The 12,793-nt window shown below is 47.5% G+C and overlaps 1 protein-coding gene across 1 annotated transcript in view; it reads right to left on the bottom strand.

Moving 5' to 3' along the window:
* Positions 1-1,104: 1,104 nt before the first annotated feature.
* The window catches only part of Macroh2a2 (macroH2A.2 histone), a 32,820-nt gene continuing 21,131 nt past the window's right edge, over positions 1,105-12,793 (bottom strand). Inside the window, exons 4-9 of the mRNA XM_090346471.1 lie at positions 11,290-11,487; positions 10,052-10,162; positions 7,973-8,072; positions 5,929-6,018; positions 2,645-2,819; positions 1,105-1,902 (exon numbers count right to left, since the gene is read on the bottom strand). Coding sequence (XP_090202597.1) covers positions 1,737-1,902; positions 2,645-2,819; positions 5,929-6,018; positions 7,973-8,072; positions 10,052-10,162; positions 11,290-11,487 — 840 coding nt within the window. The 3' untranslated portion in view covers positions 1,105-1,736. The remainder of the gene's footprint in view (positions 1,903-2,644; positions 2,820-5,928; positions 6,019-7,972; positions 8,073-10,051; positions 10,163-11,289; positions 11,488-12,793) is intronic.

Below are 12,793 nucleotides of genomic sequence, written 5' to 3'. Positions count from 1 at the left end.
CAGATGACACATGAGGAGGTGCCACCCAAGGCCTTCAGGGAGTAGAGGGCAACCTGCAGGTGACCCTAATGTTACTTGGAAATGCAACTTGTATAAAACAACAATGAGAAAGAGATAAGAGGGAAAGTCAGAAATAGATAAGAGTGAGACTTACTTGCAAATTTGTACAAAGCTCCAACAAGTCTGGGGGAGGGAAAGAGACTCCCAGAGACTTTTGGTTTTGTGCTTCTGTTTTCCTAGTCAACCCCTGCCCCTGGTTTGCAGGCCCAGCTGGTGGCAGTAATGTCTTCTACTGACTTCTGTATTTGAGAGAGCCTTTCTAATATGGAGAAGCTCCTTTTGGGCTGCCTCAGCTAAATGGAGATCATCTGAATAAATTCAGGCCCAGTTCTGCCCATCTCTACGTGTTTTTAATGGTAGCCTCTGGGGCAGAGTCTTCAGGACACCAGCCTTACCTGTTCTTAGCTGTCCTATTTGGGCTGTAGCTTGGCTTTGTTCCCTTTATATAGTTGTTTTTTTGTTTGTTTGTTTTTGTAAATGGTAGTTAGATTTGATGGGATTTGAACTCAGGGTTTTGTGCTTGGTAGGATGGTCCAAACTGCAGTCCTTCAGATTTCAGCCTCTTGAAAGGCTAGGATTATAGATGTAAATCCCTGGTGTCTTATTTCATTTAGCTGCCCAGTTCTCAGTGAAACTTGTACCCTCTCCCAGAGGAGGGAAGCCCGCCTGTGGCTTTGCCCACAGCTTTGCTCTTGGGACCCCATCCAGCAGCCTTTACCCAGAGGCAGGACTCACTGCCTTTTTGTGTGTGTATGTAAGTTCCAGGGTTTTAACTCAGGGCCTGGGGAGTGTCCTTAAGCTCTTTTTGCTCAAGAACAGTGCTTTAGATAAAGAGTCTTGTGGGCTTCCTGCTTGAGCAGATTCCAAATGTTGATCCTCAGCTCTCAATCCCCTGGGTAGCTGGGGTGACAGGGGTAGCTACCTGCATCCTGCCCCACTGCCCTTTGTTATTTACTTACAGTGTTCTAGAAGTATCTATCTGAGGGAACAGTTTTGGGGATGAAGGAAAACATTGCAATAAAAAAGAATATATAATAAGAAAGACACTGAATCTTTTATTTTTTCCCTTTCATTTTCTTTTTCTTTAAAAAACAATGAAATAAACAAGAAAGCCCAAAGCAAAAAGAAACTTTAGGAGTAGTTACAGATATTATAAGGGTCAGAGGTTAGGGGAGGGGGGCTCTAAAACAAGAGAAAAGCACCCATGAAATCTTTTTCCTGTCTTCTCTTCACTGTAGAAGTGAGACACAGCCAACAGACTCATGTCCCTCTCACAGCGTCTTCCCTCAGAAAAAGGAACAAAAGATCTTAGAATCCTGGAAAGATCGTGTGTGTGTGTGTGTGTGTGTGTGTGTGTGTGTGTGTGTGTGTGCATCCACGTGTGCGCGCGAGTGTGTGTGTAAGTCAGTGCTATAAATTTAAAACGAGGTCTTTTATTTAAAAAAAAAATGCATGGAAAAAACTCCCTGGTGAAGATGTGGAAAATTATAGCAGAGGCCCTTTGTAAAGACAACGTAATGCAAAGGGCTCCTTTTTTGGGTAGGGTCTGCCCCCTTGGCTACCCACGACCCCTCATCTGCCCTCAGCTCCCCTGCCAACACCCTTCCCTGTTGCTTTCAAAAAATAAAACCCCACTCTCATGAGTCGATGCTCCATCTCTGCTGGCGCCAGAGGCCCTACTTGGCGTCTAGCTTAGCCATCTCCTGCACGTAGATGCCGATGCTCTCGCTGTCGAAGAGCAGGAAGTAGACGTTCTTCAGCGAGGAAGCGCTCGAGTCATCAAAGTGGGCCGAGATGGCCTTGAGGGTCACCTGGGCAGCTGTCTGTTTGGGAAAGCAGTTTCTGTGCCAAAGCAAAAGGAGAGCCATGTCATTTTGGTCCCAAATCCCACAGTTGTGACAGTTGTTAGGCCGGGGCAGTGCTACCGGGTCTTAAGGATGTGAGGGGCCTTACTGGGAACAGGAGTGGTGCTCTCACAGAGGTGCCACACTGGTGTACGATGCTGGTTAGCAGGTTAGCCAGGGTAACCTGGCTGGCAGGTCTGACCCAAGTAGAAGCTGGCCTAAAGTCCTCTAGCAGATGTGCTGCTCAGGAGGATGAGAGCTGAGGATCACAATTCAGAGTCAACTGGGGCAGGGAAATCTATAAGACTCTTTGGTAGTTAACAACCAAAAACCCAGGAGTGGAGCTGTAGCTCAAGTGATAGTGCCCTAGCCTCAAGCACAGAAGCTCCAAGACAGTGGCTTAGGCCCCGAGTTCAAGCCCTAAGGCTGGCACAAAAAAAAAAACCCAAAAAAACCAACTAGTCACTAATATGCCATCTTGCCTCTGCTCTTGGTACCTCTCTGCAGCTGAAGAGATGGCCCCAGCCATGGACCAGCTGGACAGACTGGGGGCTTGCCTCTGTATATGTGGAAGGTGGAAAGTGGGTTTCTTACCCCACTACCAGGCTGTCGTGCTTGTCTGTGTTGCTAGGCCTTGGCCATTTGCTCTGGGATGGGCAGAGCGAGTGTAAATGCGTTGGGGAGTAGTTGGTGCCCAAGAAAAATGCTGGAAGCCATCAATGCGGGGCACCATATCCTACCTGCCACTGGGGAAGGGTGGGAAGGCAACGGACTTTAGCTTTTTGTCCTCAGCTGCTGACAGGCAGTTTTTGATGGTCTCCTCCAGCTGTTCTTCACATTTGTCGGAGCCCCACTGGGGGATGTGGCAGTGGATGACAAACTTGGCTGCAAGTCCACTGGATTGGCTGATGGCGGCTGGGACAAGTAAGAAAATAACCAGCAGGTGATTTCCCTGTCACCTGAAGCCAGGGAGTCAAGCTGAGCCCCAAAGGGCACCTGATAGATTGTGAGGGAACCAAAGTGCAGGGAGTGGACACTACCCCTGAGTTTGTGACAGCATCTCATGCTCATGTGGCCACCAATAGGCCCTGGCTACAACTGATTTGTACATCTAGTCATGCAGACACATGCAAGTCGTGTTGTGGTAGGTTGATTAGTGACAGCCCCCTCTCCCCCCGCAGCAACCATGTTCTGATCCCTGGGACCTGTGGCTGTCACCTGGCATGGCCAAAGGGACTTTGTAGATGGCTCATGTGCAGACCCTCCTTGAACAAGAAGCCACTTAACCTACAATGTACCTACTCAGACATGGATTGTGTTGGGTTATCTCCACACACCCCACAGAAAGCTGGGTTCCACATGAAATGGAACCCCAGGCGTGTCTCACAATCAGGCACCCTTCCTTTTTATTTTCCCCCAAATAGTTCCTAGGACAGGACCTGCTGGGCACTGTGGCAGCTGAGAAGCTGGAGGGGATTCCTGTGCCATCAGTCTGCAGAAGCCACTTGGTCTGGTCCACTGGCCCACATGTGGGCCCCTTGAGTCAAGGATTTCTAAAGTACTGAGGCTCTGGGAGCCCCGGCAGTCTGTGCAGGTCCAGTAGCAGTCATGGCCTCTGGGGCAGCATTTGCAACATATGTCTGTTGTGTGCTTGAGCTGTGTGTGGGTGGCGTTGGCCTGAAAGATTTATTTGAGCCAGGCATGGTGGTGCATGCCTATAATCCTGGCATTTGGGAGGCTTGAGGAAGGAGGATTGAGAGTTTGAGGCTAGCCCAGATTACGTAGCGAGACCTTCTCCCACACCAAACAAAACAGCTGAGCACCAATGGCTTACTCTTGTAATCTTAGCACTTTAGGAGACTGAGGGTCGAAAGACTTGACATTTGAGACCACTTGGGGCAGAAAAGATCCTATCCTGAAAATAAGTCATAAGAGAATAGGGCTGGAGTGGTGGTGGGGTTCAAGTGGTAGAGTGGTACAGTGAAAAAGTCAAGTGAGATCTCAGGGCCCTATGTGCAAGCTCCAATACTGGCACCAGAAAAAAAGAAAGGACAAAAAGAAAGAAAGAAAGAAAGAAAGAAAGAAAGAAAGAAAGAAAGAAAGAAAGAAAGAAAGAAAGAAAAAACAACAACAAAAAAAGACAGGGTTGGAGGTACAGCTTAAGTACAGCCAATCACCAATAAACAAATTAACTAAACAAAAAATGAAAACCAAGCCAGGCATGGTGGCTCACGCCTGTAATCCTAGCTACTCAGGAGGCTGAGATTTGAGGATTAAGATTCAAAGCCAGCCTGGGCACTGAAGTCCATGAGACTCTTATCTCCAATTAACCACCAGAGAACGGGAAGTGTGGCTGTGGATCTAGGGGTAGGGTGGTAGCCTTGAGCTGAAGAGCTCAGGGACAGCACCCAGGCCCAGAGTTCAAGCCCCCATGATACCCCCCCATACATACACAAAATATGAAAACCAAACCAAACAACAAAACCTGAAAGATTTGCCTTGAAAGATACAATGTCCACATAGTTGCTGGTATGAGTGAAGAGCAAGTCTTGGGGCTGGAGTCAGGTGGTAAGTCTATAGCTGCTGGTTTTGCCTGTGTCCAGTGGGTGCTGAGTGCAACCAAACAGGATGAGCCTGTCTGTCAAGCAGCTGGCATGTCGTGCTGGGAGGCTTGACTCAGAGACTGGAAATTTTTTTAGCAGCAGCACCATGTTCCCATTCAGAATGAACAGTGATGATGCCAAGGTGGGGGGAGGGGGGTTCTAGTTGGGAGAGGGGGAGGGATGGGTTGGGAGAGGGGAAAGGCCTGGATGGCCCCACACCTGCCTGGCTGGCTGTCATCAGTCTCCTTTTGCCAAAGCTAACTTTCTCCCCCTCCCTACTCTCTTTCCTTTCCTCCTTCTTTCTCACCCTTCCTTCTTTCTCTCCATTCTTTCCTTTTCCCTTGTTTTCTGCCTCCCTCTGTTCCTACCTTCCTTCTTTCCTTCTGTAGCTCAGGGAATCGGCTTCAGGGCTTTAGGCATGATAGACAACATTTTCCCATTGATCCATACCTCCAACCCATTTAATATCATCTTATCTCTTCCCCACTCCCCTCTCCTCTCCTTTCTTTCATTCTTTCTTTTTTTTTGGTCAGTCCTGGGGCTAGAACCCAGGACCTGGGCACTGTCCTTGGACTTTCTCTGGTGCTCTACCATTTGAGCCACAGAACCACTTCTAGCTTTTTGGTGGTTATTTGGATTTTTCTGCCCAGGCTGGTTTTGAACTATGCTCCTCAGATCTCAGCCTGTTGAGTAGCTAGGATTACAAGCATGAGCGACTGGCTCTTAGCACTCACATCTTTTAATAAAGATGAAATAAGGATGTATTCTATAATTGCTATGAGCCTGGATTAAAGCTGAGTCCTAGAAATAAATTACATTTCCTCTGTCTCCTGAGGATGACCAAAATAAGCCCACACCCCAGTAACCTCTATAGACACACACAGATACAGACACAGACACACACATACACACACAGACACACACACACACACAGACACACAGACACACACACACACACACACCCCAACTCCATTGGCTCTACATCTTTTGGGGAAGAGGTTGCATATGGACATTGGACACTTTTTTTTTTTTTGGTTGTGGGGCTTGTACTCTGGGCCTGGGTGCTGTCCCTGAGCTCTTCAGCTCAAGGCTACTGCTCTACTACTTGAGCCACAGCTCCACTTCCAGTTTTCTGGGGTTAATTGGAGATAAGAGTCTCACAGACTTTCATGCCTGGGCTGGCTTTGAACCATAATCCTGAGATCTCAGTCTCCCGAGTAGCTAGGATTATAGGCATGAGCCACCAGTGCCCAGTTACATTGGACTGTCTAATCCCCAGAGCATCTGATAAGGTCTGCCTGGGCCGCTCAAATGGTCAGAGAGGGGTCTGATTAGTTCTTGTGGGTTGTGTTGCACACATGGAATGTGTGTGATGTGTGGGGTGCAGCCCCTCTGGGAAACAAGGCCCAGCCCATGCTTACCTTCCGCAACTTCCAAAGGGCCTTGGGATTTGCGAAGCTCCTTTACTGTTTCCAAAAACTCTTTGCCCCCAGCCTTTTCCAAGGCTTTACCTGCAGAGAACAGTAGAGGGTTTTCAGGTGTCCTGTCCTTTCTGCAGGGAGGTCAGGAAACAGCCGGGACTCAGCTCCCAGTTGCTATCTGCCTGCCTTGTCCTCCCTAGTGGCTGGGGTCTGTGTGTGGCAGACTTAGGTGAGCAAGCGTCAATGATGGCTCTTTTTAGGGCCATGCAGTAATCAGAGCTTGAGCTCTGAGAAATTTTTTTTGTAAGGGACAGAATATAGGAGCCTTCTGTCTGTTTAGAATTCATATTGATCTCTATAATGTTCTCAGCAGCACAGCCAACATGTTATAAGGATTTGGGGTCAAGGGCCAGACACAGGCTAGAACATGTTAGGCAAGCACTCTACCACGAGGCTAAACTCCAGGCCCCTTTCTGTGTATCAAACCCAGGGCTTCATGCATGGTAGGCAAGCACTCTACCATTAGGCCATGCTCTGGGTCCAAGAAGGAAGTTTTTATTATTGTATCCCCCTCCTTCCCATATCATATGGGAATCTGCTTTGTTTGCAAGCTAGGACCCAAATCAAAACGGAGCTTGAGATTGGGCCAACAGGGGGCGCCCTTCTACAGTGGGGACTGGCAGGGCCTGGTGGCCTGGTCCTCTGCCAGGTGAGGGAAGGGCTGTACCTGCTTCTTAGTGGGCAAGAGGCCATCTTCATTTTCAGTTCCTGTTGCCAGGAGGGAGTCCGGAACTGAGCAGAGGGTTGGAGGAGATAGGCAGGACTACCCAGGACTGTGCTGCTATAGAGGCCTCTACCATCCAACCCACAGGCCAGCCTGCGCCCGAGGACAGAGCCTTTCCTTCGCCCACTTCACCTTTCAGTGGAGAGCTTAGGGGAGTTAAGATGGTGACCATTTGGCTGTGTGGTGCCCATGCCCTGGACAGTTTAAACCATAGCCCCTGCTCTCCCAGTAACAGCTCCCTCCCTAACTCCTGGGACAGCTGGGAAAAAAGTCAAAGTACATAGATTTAAAGATAGCTTAAATTGTTCTAGTTGTTCTCCATCTTTGTTGTGCTTGGCTTTCTGAGGCAGGGTTTTGCTGCATAGCCCAGGCTACCTCCCTTCTCCCAGTTTTGTGGTTCTAGGTATTCAGCACCCTGCTTGGCTCTGTCCCTTTCCTTTTTGACCAACAGCATTCTCAATACGTAAGCATGTATGTGAAATGATTACGAAACATATTCCACAATATTCATAGCAATGCTGCTTATGATGGCCCAGTCAGTGGCAGAATGGATTAAAACACTGTGGTTTATCCATGCATTGTAACATTATATACCAAAGAAAAGGGATGAACACAAGTGCACATATCTGCCTGAGCAGATCACACAAATTCTAATCTGGGCAAACAGAGCACATTATCTCATCTAAATAAAATCAAAGCGGATGAATTCCAGCTAGAAGACAAGGTGTTGGTTTCCTCTGGAGGAGATAATGGCCATGAGTGGGGATAAGGGGTTTCTGGGGGTGCTGGGGTGTCTGTCTCCCCATCAAGGTGATGGTTGCATGGAGATATTCACTTGGAGAAAAATTCATCCGATGCTCTATTTCTACAGGACTATGGAGATTTAACAAATCATGAGTAAATATTAACGTATTACCTTTAGGGGCCAGAGGTTTGTTTTTTTTTTGCCAGTTCTGGGCTTGGGCTCAGGGTCTAAGCACTGTCCTTGGGCTTTCCCAAGGCTAGAGCTCTACCACTTGAGCCACAGCACCACTTCTGGCTTTTTTGTTTTCTATGTATGTGGTACCAAGGAATCGAACCTGGGTCTTCCTGCATGCTATGCAAACACTCTACCACTAGGCCAAACTCCCGGCCCTAGGGGCAGAGTTTTTATGTAGGACTCCTAGAAAGATGGTGTCCAACCTCCAGCAACAGCCTTCACAAGACCTGCCTGGACACTGGACTGCTCACGTCACTGCAATGGAGGTCTTGGGGCTTTACCTATGTCTTCCTTGAGGTCAATTTCGGCTGTGGTTGGGTGGACAATGCCCTCCACTCTCATGGAGCCAATGTGGCTGATGTCACTCTGGGTCAGGGACAGCTGCATTAAGAAAAAGATAGGAAAATAGGAGAAACATCAAATCGCACTGAAAATCCTAATCACCTCTCTCAGACATTCAGACTGCTGGCCAGCATAAGGGCTGCATGTAGAGCAAGGTCCTACAAGGCTAGGAGCACACAGTAAATCTACTCCTCCCTCCTTGTCTTTCTCTCTCTGTCAACTCTGTCTCTGTCTCTGTCTGACTCTCTCTCTGTGTGTCTCTGTCTCTCTTTCTGTCTCTCTCTCTGTCTGTCTCTGTCTCTTTCTCTTTCTGTGTGTGTGTCTCTCTCTATGTCTCTCTCTCTCTCTCTCTCTCTCTCTCTCTCTCTCTCTCTCTCTCTCTCTCTCTCTCTCTCTTTCTCTCTCTCTGCTAGTACTGGAGCTTAAACTCAGGACCTTACATTCTTCCTTAGCTTTTTCATTCATGGCTGGTGTTCTAGCACTTGGGCCACACTTCCATTTCCAGCTTTTTTGTTCGTTCTTTGGAGTCAGGAATCTCACAGATTTTTCTGCATGGGCTGGCTTTGAACTAAGATCTTCAGATCTCTGCCTTCTGAGCAGCTAGGATTATAGGCATACACTACCAGGGCTTGGCTTGCTTTCTCTTTCTTTCCCTTGTAGTTTATGCCTTGAGTTGCCAGGCTGGTGGCCTTGGTTTGGGGTGAAGAACCCTAGTGGATCTGGCAGGGAGGGGAGCCCAGGACTTGTTCTCTCTTTCCCCATCCCAGTGTTCTGGAGTAGCTGGGAACTCTGGGAACAGGTCCTGAAGCCAATGGCATGTTGAAGCTGAGGACTGGGCTGTTTATGATTTGTTGAGCTATGACTGCCTTACCTTTTGGGGATTACATTCTTGGGGCTGTTTGATGCAGAGCAGAATAAAACATATTCCCTAGTGTTCCCTAGGTAGAGGAGAACTTCCAAGATTTCCTAGGCAAGCTTGAGAGAAAGCTAATCATAAGACACAGATTCTTCTCCATTTCCCAGCCCCTCGATCCCAGAGGAGATGAATTAAGAACCTGCCATGCTTAGATTTTCCTTAGAACATGCTCTTCCCATCAACTGGAATGGAAGTTTACTGTATGTACCTGCCGACATTCAGAGCTCTGACTGTCTGACTTTCTCCATGTGTCTATAAATTGTCTGCTCAGTAAACTTTATGCTGTGAGGATGAATTATTTGCATGTCTGGCCAGGCTGCTTATTGTGTAATGGAAGACTATTTAAATATACAATTATGTTTGCTTGTTTTTTTTTAATTTTTTGTTTTTTCTTCCTGTAGCCCAGAAAGGCAAGCAGAGGGAACTATTGGCAAATAATTCATTTCTAACACCAAAGAGATACAGGAAACATATTTTTATTTTCTTTCTCTGATGAATTGCATCAAGTCACGAAAGCCAGGCTGTCTGAGGCAGTGAACTATGGATTTTTTGAGGGGGCAGTAGGTGTACAGATAATTGGGACTTGGAGATTTCCCAGCATTATCACTGATGTTGTTCATGGGGCTTGAACTTGGGCTTGGGCACTGACCCTGTGCTTTTTTACCTAGGTGCACTACCACTTTATGCCACAGTACCACTTTTGGTTTTCTGGTAGTTCACTGGAGATGAATCTCATGGACTTCCCTGCCCAGGCTGGCTTTGAACTGCAATTCTCAGATCTCAGCTTCCTGAGTAGGTAGGATTACAGGTGTGAGATATCAGGGTCCAGCCCAGCCCACAGTGCCTAGCCAAGCAAAACATTTAGTGCTTATCTTGTCTACTGATAAGACAGATCCTCTATGCTGACCTTTGGCTGACACCATCCTCAGCACCAAAGAAGGGCAGAAATTGCTACAGGTCTTCAGCTTACAAATGTATTATTCAAGACTGGAGGAAAGTCGTACCAGGGGCAGAAAGGCTGAAGGCCACATTGTAGCATGGAAAACTCAGGCTCTAAAAACATAATGGCACTCTGCTGCAATGCTCTGATACTCTTTCTTACCTTCTGCCCTAGAACAAGGCTCTTTGAAGACAGGATGGTGAATCCATCTCCCGGCCCATCTTCAGAGGTGGCATTTGAAGTTCCTTCTTTGTCACTGTCCTTTGGTTTGGACTGTTGTAAAAATTAGAAGGGCAGATGAAAAACAACCCAGAGAAAGCCAGGATGTTTGTGAAACTCCTTTTTTGGCTGTCTGGGACGGGGAGAAGGAAGGTATTATATTATTTTTGTTGTTGTTGTTTTGTTTACAGTGCTATGGCTCAAACCTGGGCATTTGTACCTGATAAGTATGTAGAGGGGGTGTGGTGGGGGTGGAGGGGAATGGGGGGATGGAAAGGGATTTTTTTGTCACAATAATGTAAATGTGCCTAGCACAGGTAGTGAAAGTGCCAGCATGCTTTGGGTTTGAAAATCTCTAGTACAGTTTTTTTTTTTTCCTCGCATCCTGGGGCTTGAATGCAGGGCCTGGGCACTGTCCTTGAGCTTTCTTAAGGCTAGTGCTCTACCACATGGGCTACAGCACCACTTCTAGCTTTTTTCTGTGTATGTGGTACCAAGGAATCAAACCCAGAGCTTTGTGCATGCTAGCAAAGCACTCTGCCATTAGGCCATGCTTCGGGAACCGCAAACAGTTTTGTGACAAGCTCTAGTATCCCTCTCTCCCTCTCTCTCGCTCTCTCTCCCTCTCTCTCTCTCTCTCTCTCTCTTTCTCATCTTTTTTTTTGGGGGGGGTTGCTAGTACTAAGTCTTGAACTCTAGGCCAGGGAGCTGTCTCTGAGCTTCTTTTACTCAAGGCTAGTGCTCTATCACTTGAGCCACACTCCCACTTCTGTCTTTGAGAAGTAGTTTGCTGGAGATAAGAGTCTCACAGACTTTTCTGCCTGAGCTGGCTTTGAACTGTGATTTTTAGATCTCAGCCTCCTGAGTAGCTAGGATTATATGTGTGACCCATTAGCACCTGACTGCTTTTTGTTTGTTTGTTTGTTTTGATGGTCTTGGGGCTTGAACTCAGGGTCTGGGCTCTGACCCTAAGCCTCTCTGTGCTAAGGTTAGCCCTCTATCACTTGAGTCACAGCACCACTTCTAGGAAATGGACTTTCCTGGCCAGGCTCGCTTTGGATTATGGGTATGAGTCACTGGTGCCAAGCTTGCCACTGGGTTTTAGGAAATGAATTCTGGGGCGATGCAAACAGTGAGGCCCGGGAGATGTGTACACCTGCCTGTCATGTGCCCTGACTTACCTTCTTGGATGTCCGTGGTTTGGCAGCCTTGGATTTCTTGCCTCCTTTTTTGCCTGATGTGGCCTTCCTCCCTCTTTTCTCTGGGGGTGGGGAAAGGATTGTTTCTGACTTGCCTTTGGTCCCTCGCTTTTTGGCCAGCAGTTCGGGGTGAATTCTGGGCAGGACACCTCCACTGGCGATAGTCACTCCTTTTAGCAGCTGGAGAGAGAAATACATGTTCTGGCAAAGACGTTGCTAACTCTGGGCTTTGCTTCTCAGTGTCGAGGATCAAGTGCAGTGCCTGGCGCATGCTAGCAGACACTACACTGAGCTTTCTTCCCAAGTTTTTGGCTTTTGGAAACAGGAGCTCCAAAGCTCGTTTCAAATTCATGATCCTCCTGCATCTCCCTCCCCAGTGCTGGAATCACAGAAGTATGCTACCATGCCCAGCTTGATTCTAGATTTGATTCAGTTCTAGCTACTGGCAAAGCAGGCTTGACTCTAGTCATTACTTTCCTAAAGAAACTGCATCTATATAATTGAATTGGTTTTCCTGTCTTTTATTTGTTAGAACATCATCTCTCTGTAGGTATCAAAACATGCTGTGATCTTGTATTGAAAAGCAAAGCAAAACAAAGCAAAACAAAAAGAATTAAAACCAAGGATGCTGCCCAGACACTGGAATTCCAGACAAAACAGAGATAAAGGGCTTCACCCATGGGGAACACAGCTGGACAAAACTAAGTTCCAAGGTCAGTATAAGGATGTGAGCAGATAACCCCGCAGTGCTCTGCGCAGTGTAGAGTATGTGTCCTGTCAGGAAGAGATGTCTGGTTATGCACCTCCCAATTGGGTGTCTCTCTCCCCCCCCCTCTCGTTTTTGCTTAGAGCCTGGGTGCTGTTGCTTAGTTTTTCACTCAAGGCTGGTGCTCTACCACTTGAACCATATCATCAATTGGAGATGAGAGTCTCGCTGGGCTCAGTGGTACGCGCCTGTAATCCCAGCTACTGGGAAGGCTAAGCCCGGAGGATTGCTTGAGTCCAGGAGTTCTGGTCTGCAGTGCGCTATGCTGATCAGGTGTCCGCACTAAGTTCGGCATCGATATGGTGACTTCCCGGGAGAGTCTCACAGACTTTCTTTTTCTTTTGTTGCCTGTCGTGGGACAAGGCCTAAGTACTGTTCTTGGCTTTTCTCAAGGCTAGAGCTCTACCATTTGAGCCACAGCACCACTTCCAGCTTTTTTATGTGTGTAGTACTAAAGAATAGAACCTGGGTCTTTGTGCATGCTAGGCAAGCACTCCCGGCCTCTCTTACAGATTTTCTTGCCTGGCTGGCTTCAAACTTTAGTCCTCAGGTCTCAGTCTCCTGAGTAGCTAGGGTTATAAATGTGAGCCACTGGTGCTCAGCTCCAAATCGATATGTTAAATATTTATTTGCAAATAACCCCCTTGTACTGGATTGTATATATTCTGTATCAGCACCATGCCAAGAATGGGCTCAGACATTATCAGCTGTTAGCTAGGT

The sequence above is a fragment of the Megascapheus bottae genome, chromosome 15, assembly GCF_031878675.1.
Source record: "Megascapheus bottae isolate mThoBot1 chromosome 15, mThoBot2.hap1, whole genome shotgun sequence".
NCBI lineage: Eukaryota > Metazoa > Chordata > Mammalia > Rodentia > Geomyidae > Megascapheus > Megascapheus bottae.
Note: the sequence above shows the minus strand (reverse complement) of the source record. Positions and strands in the feature narration are given on the sequence as shown.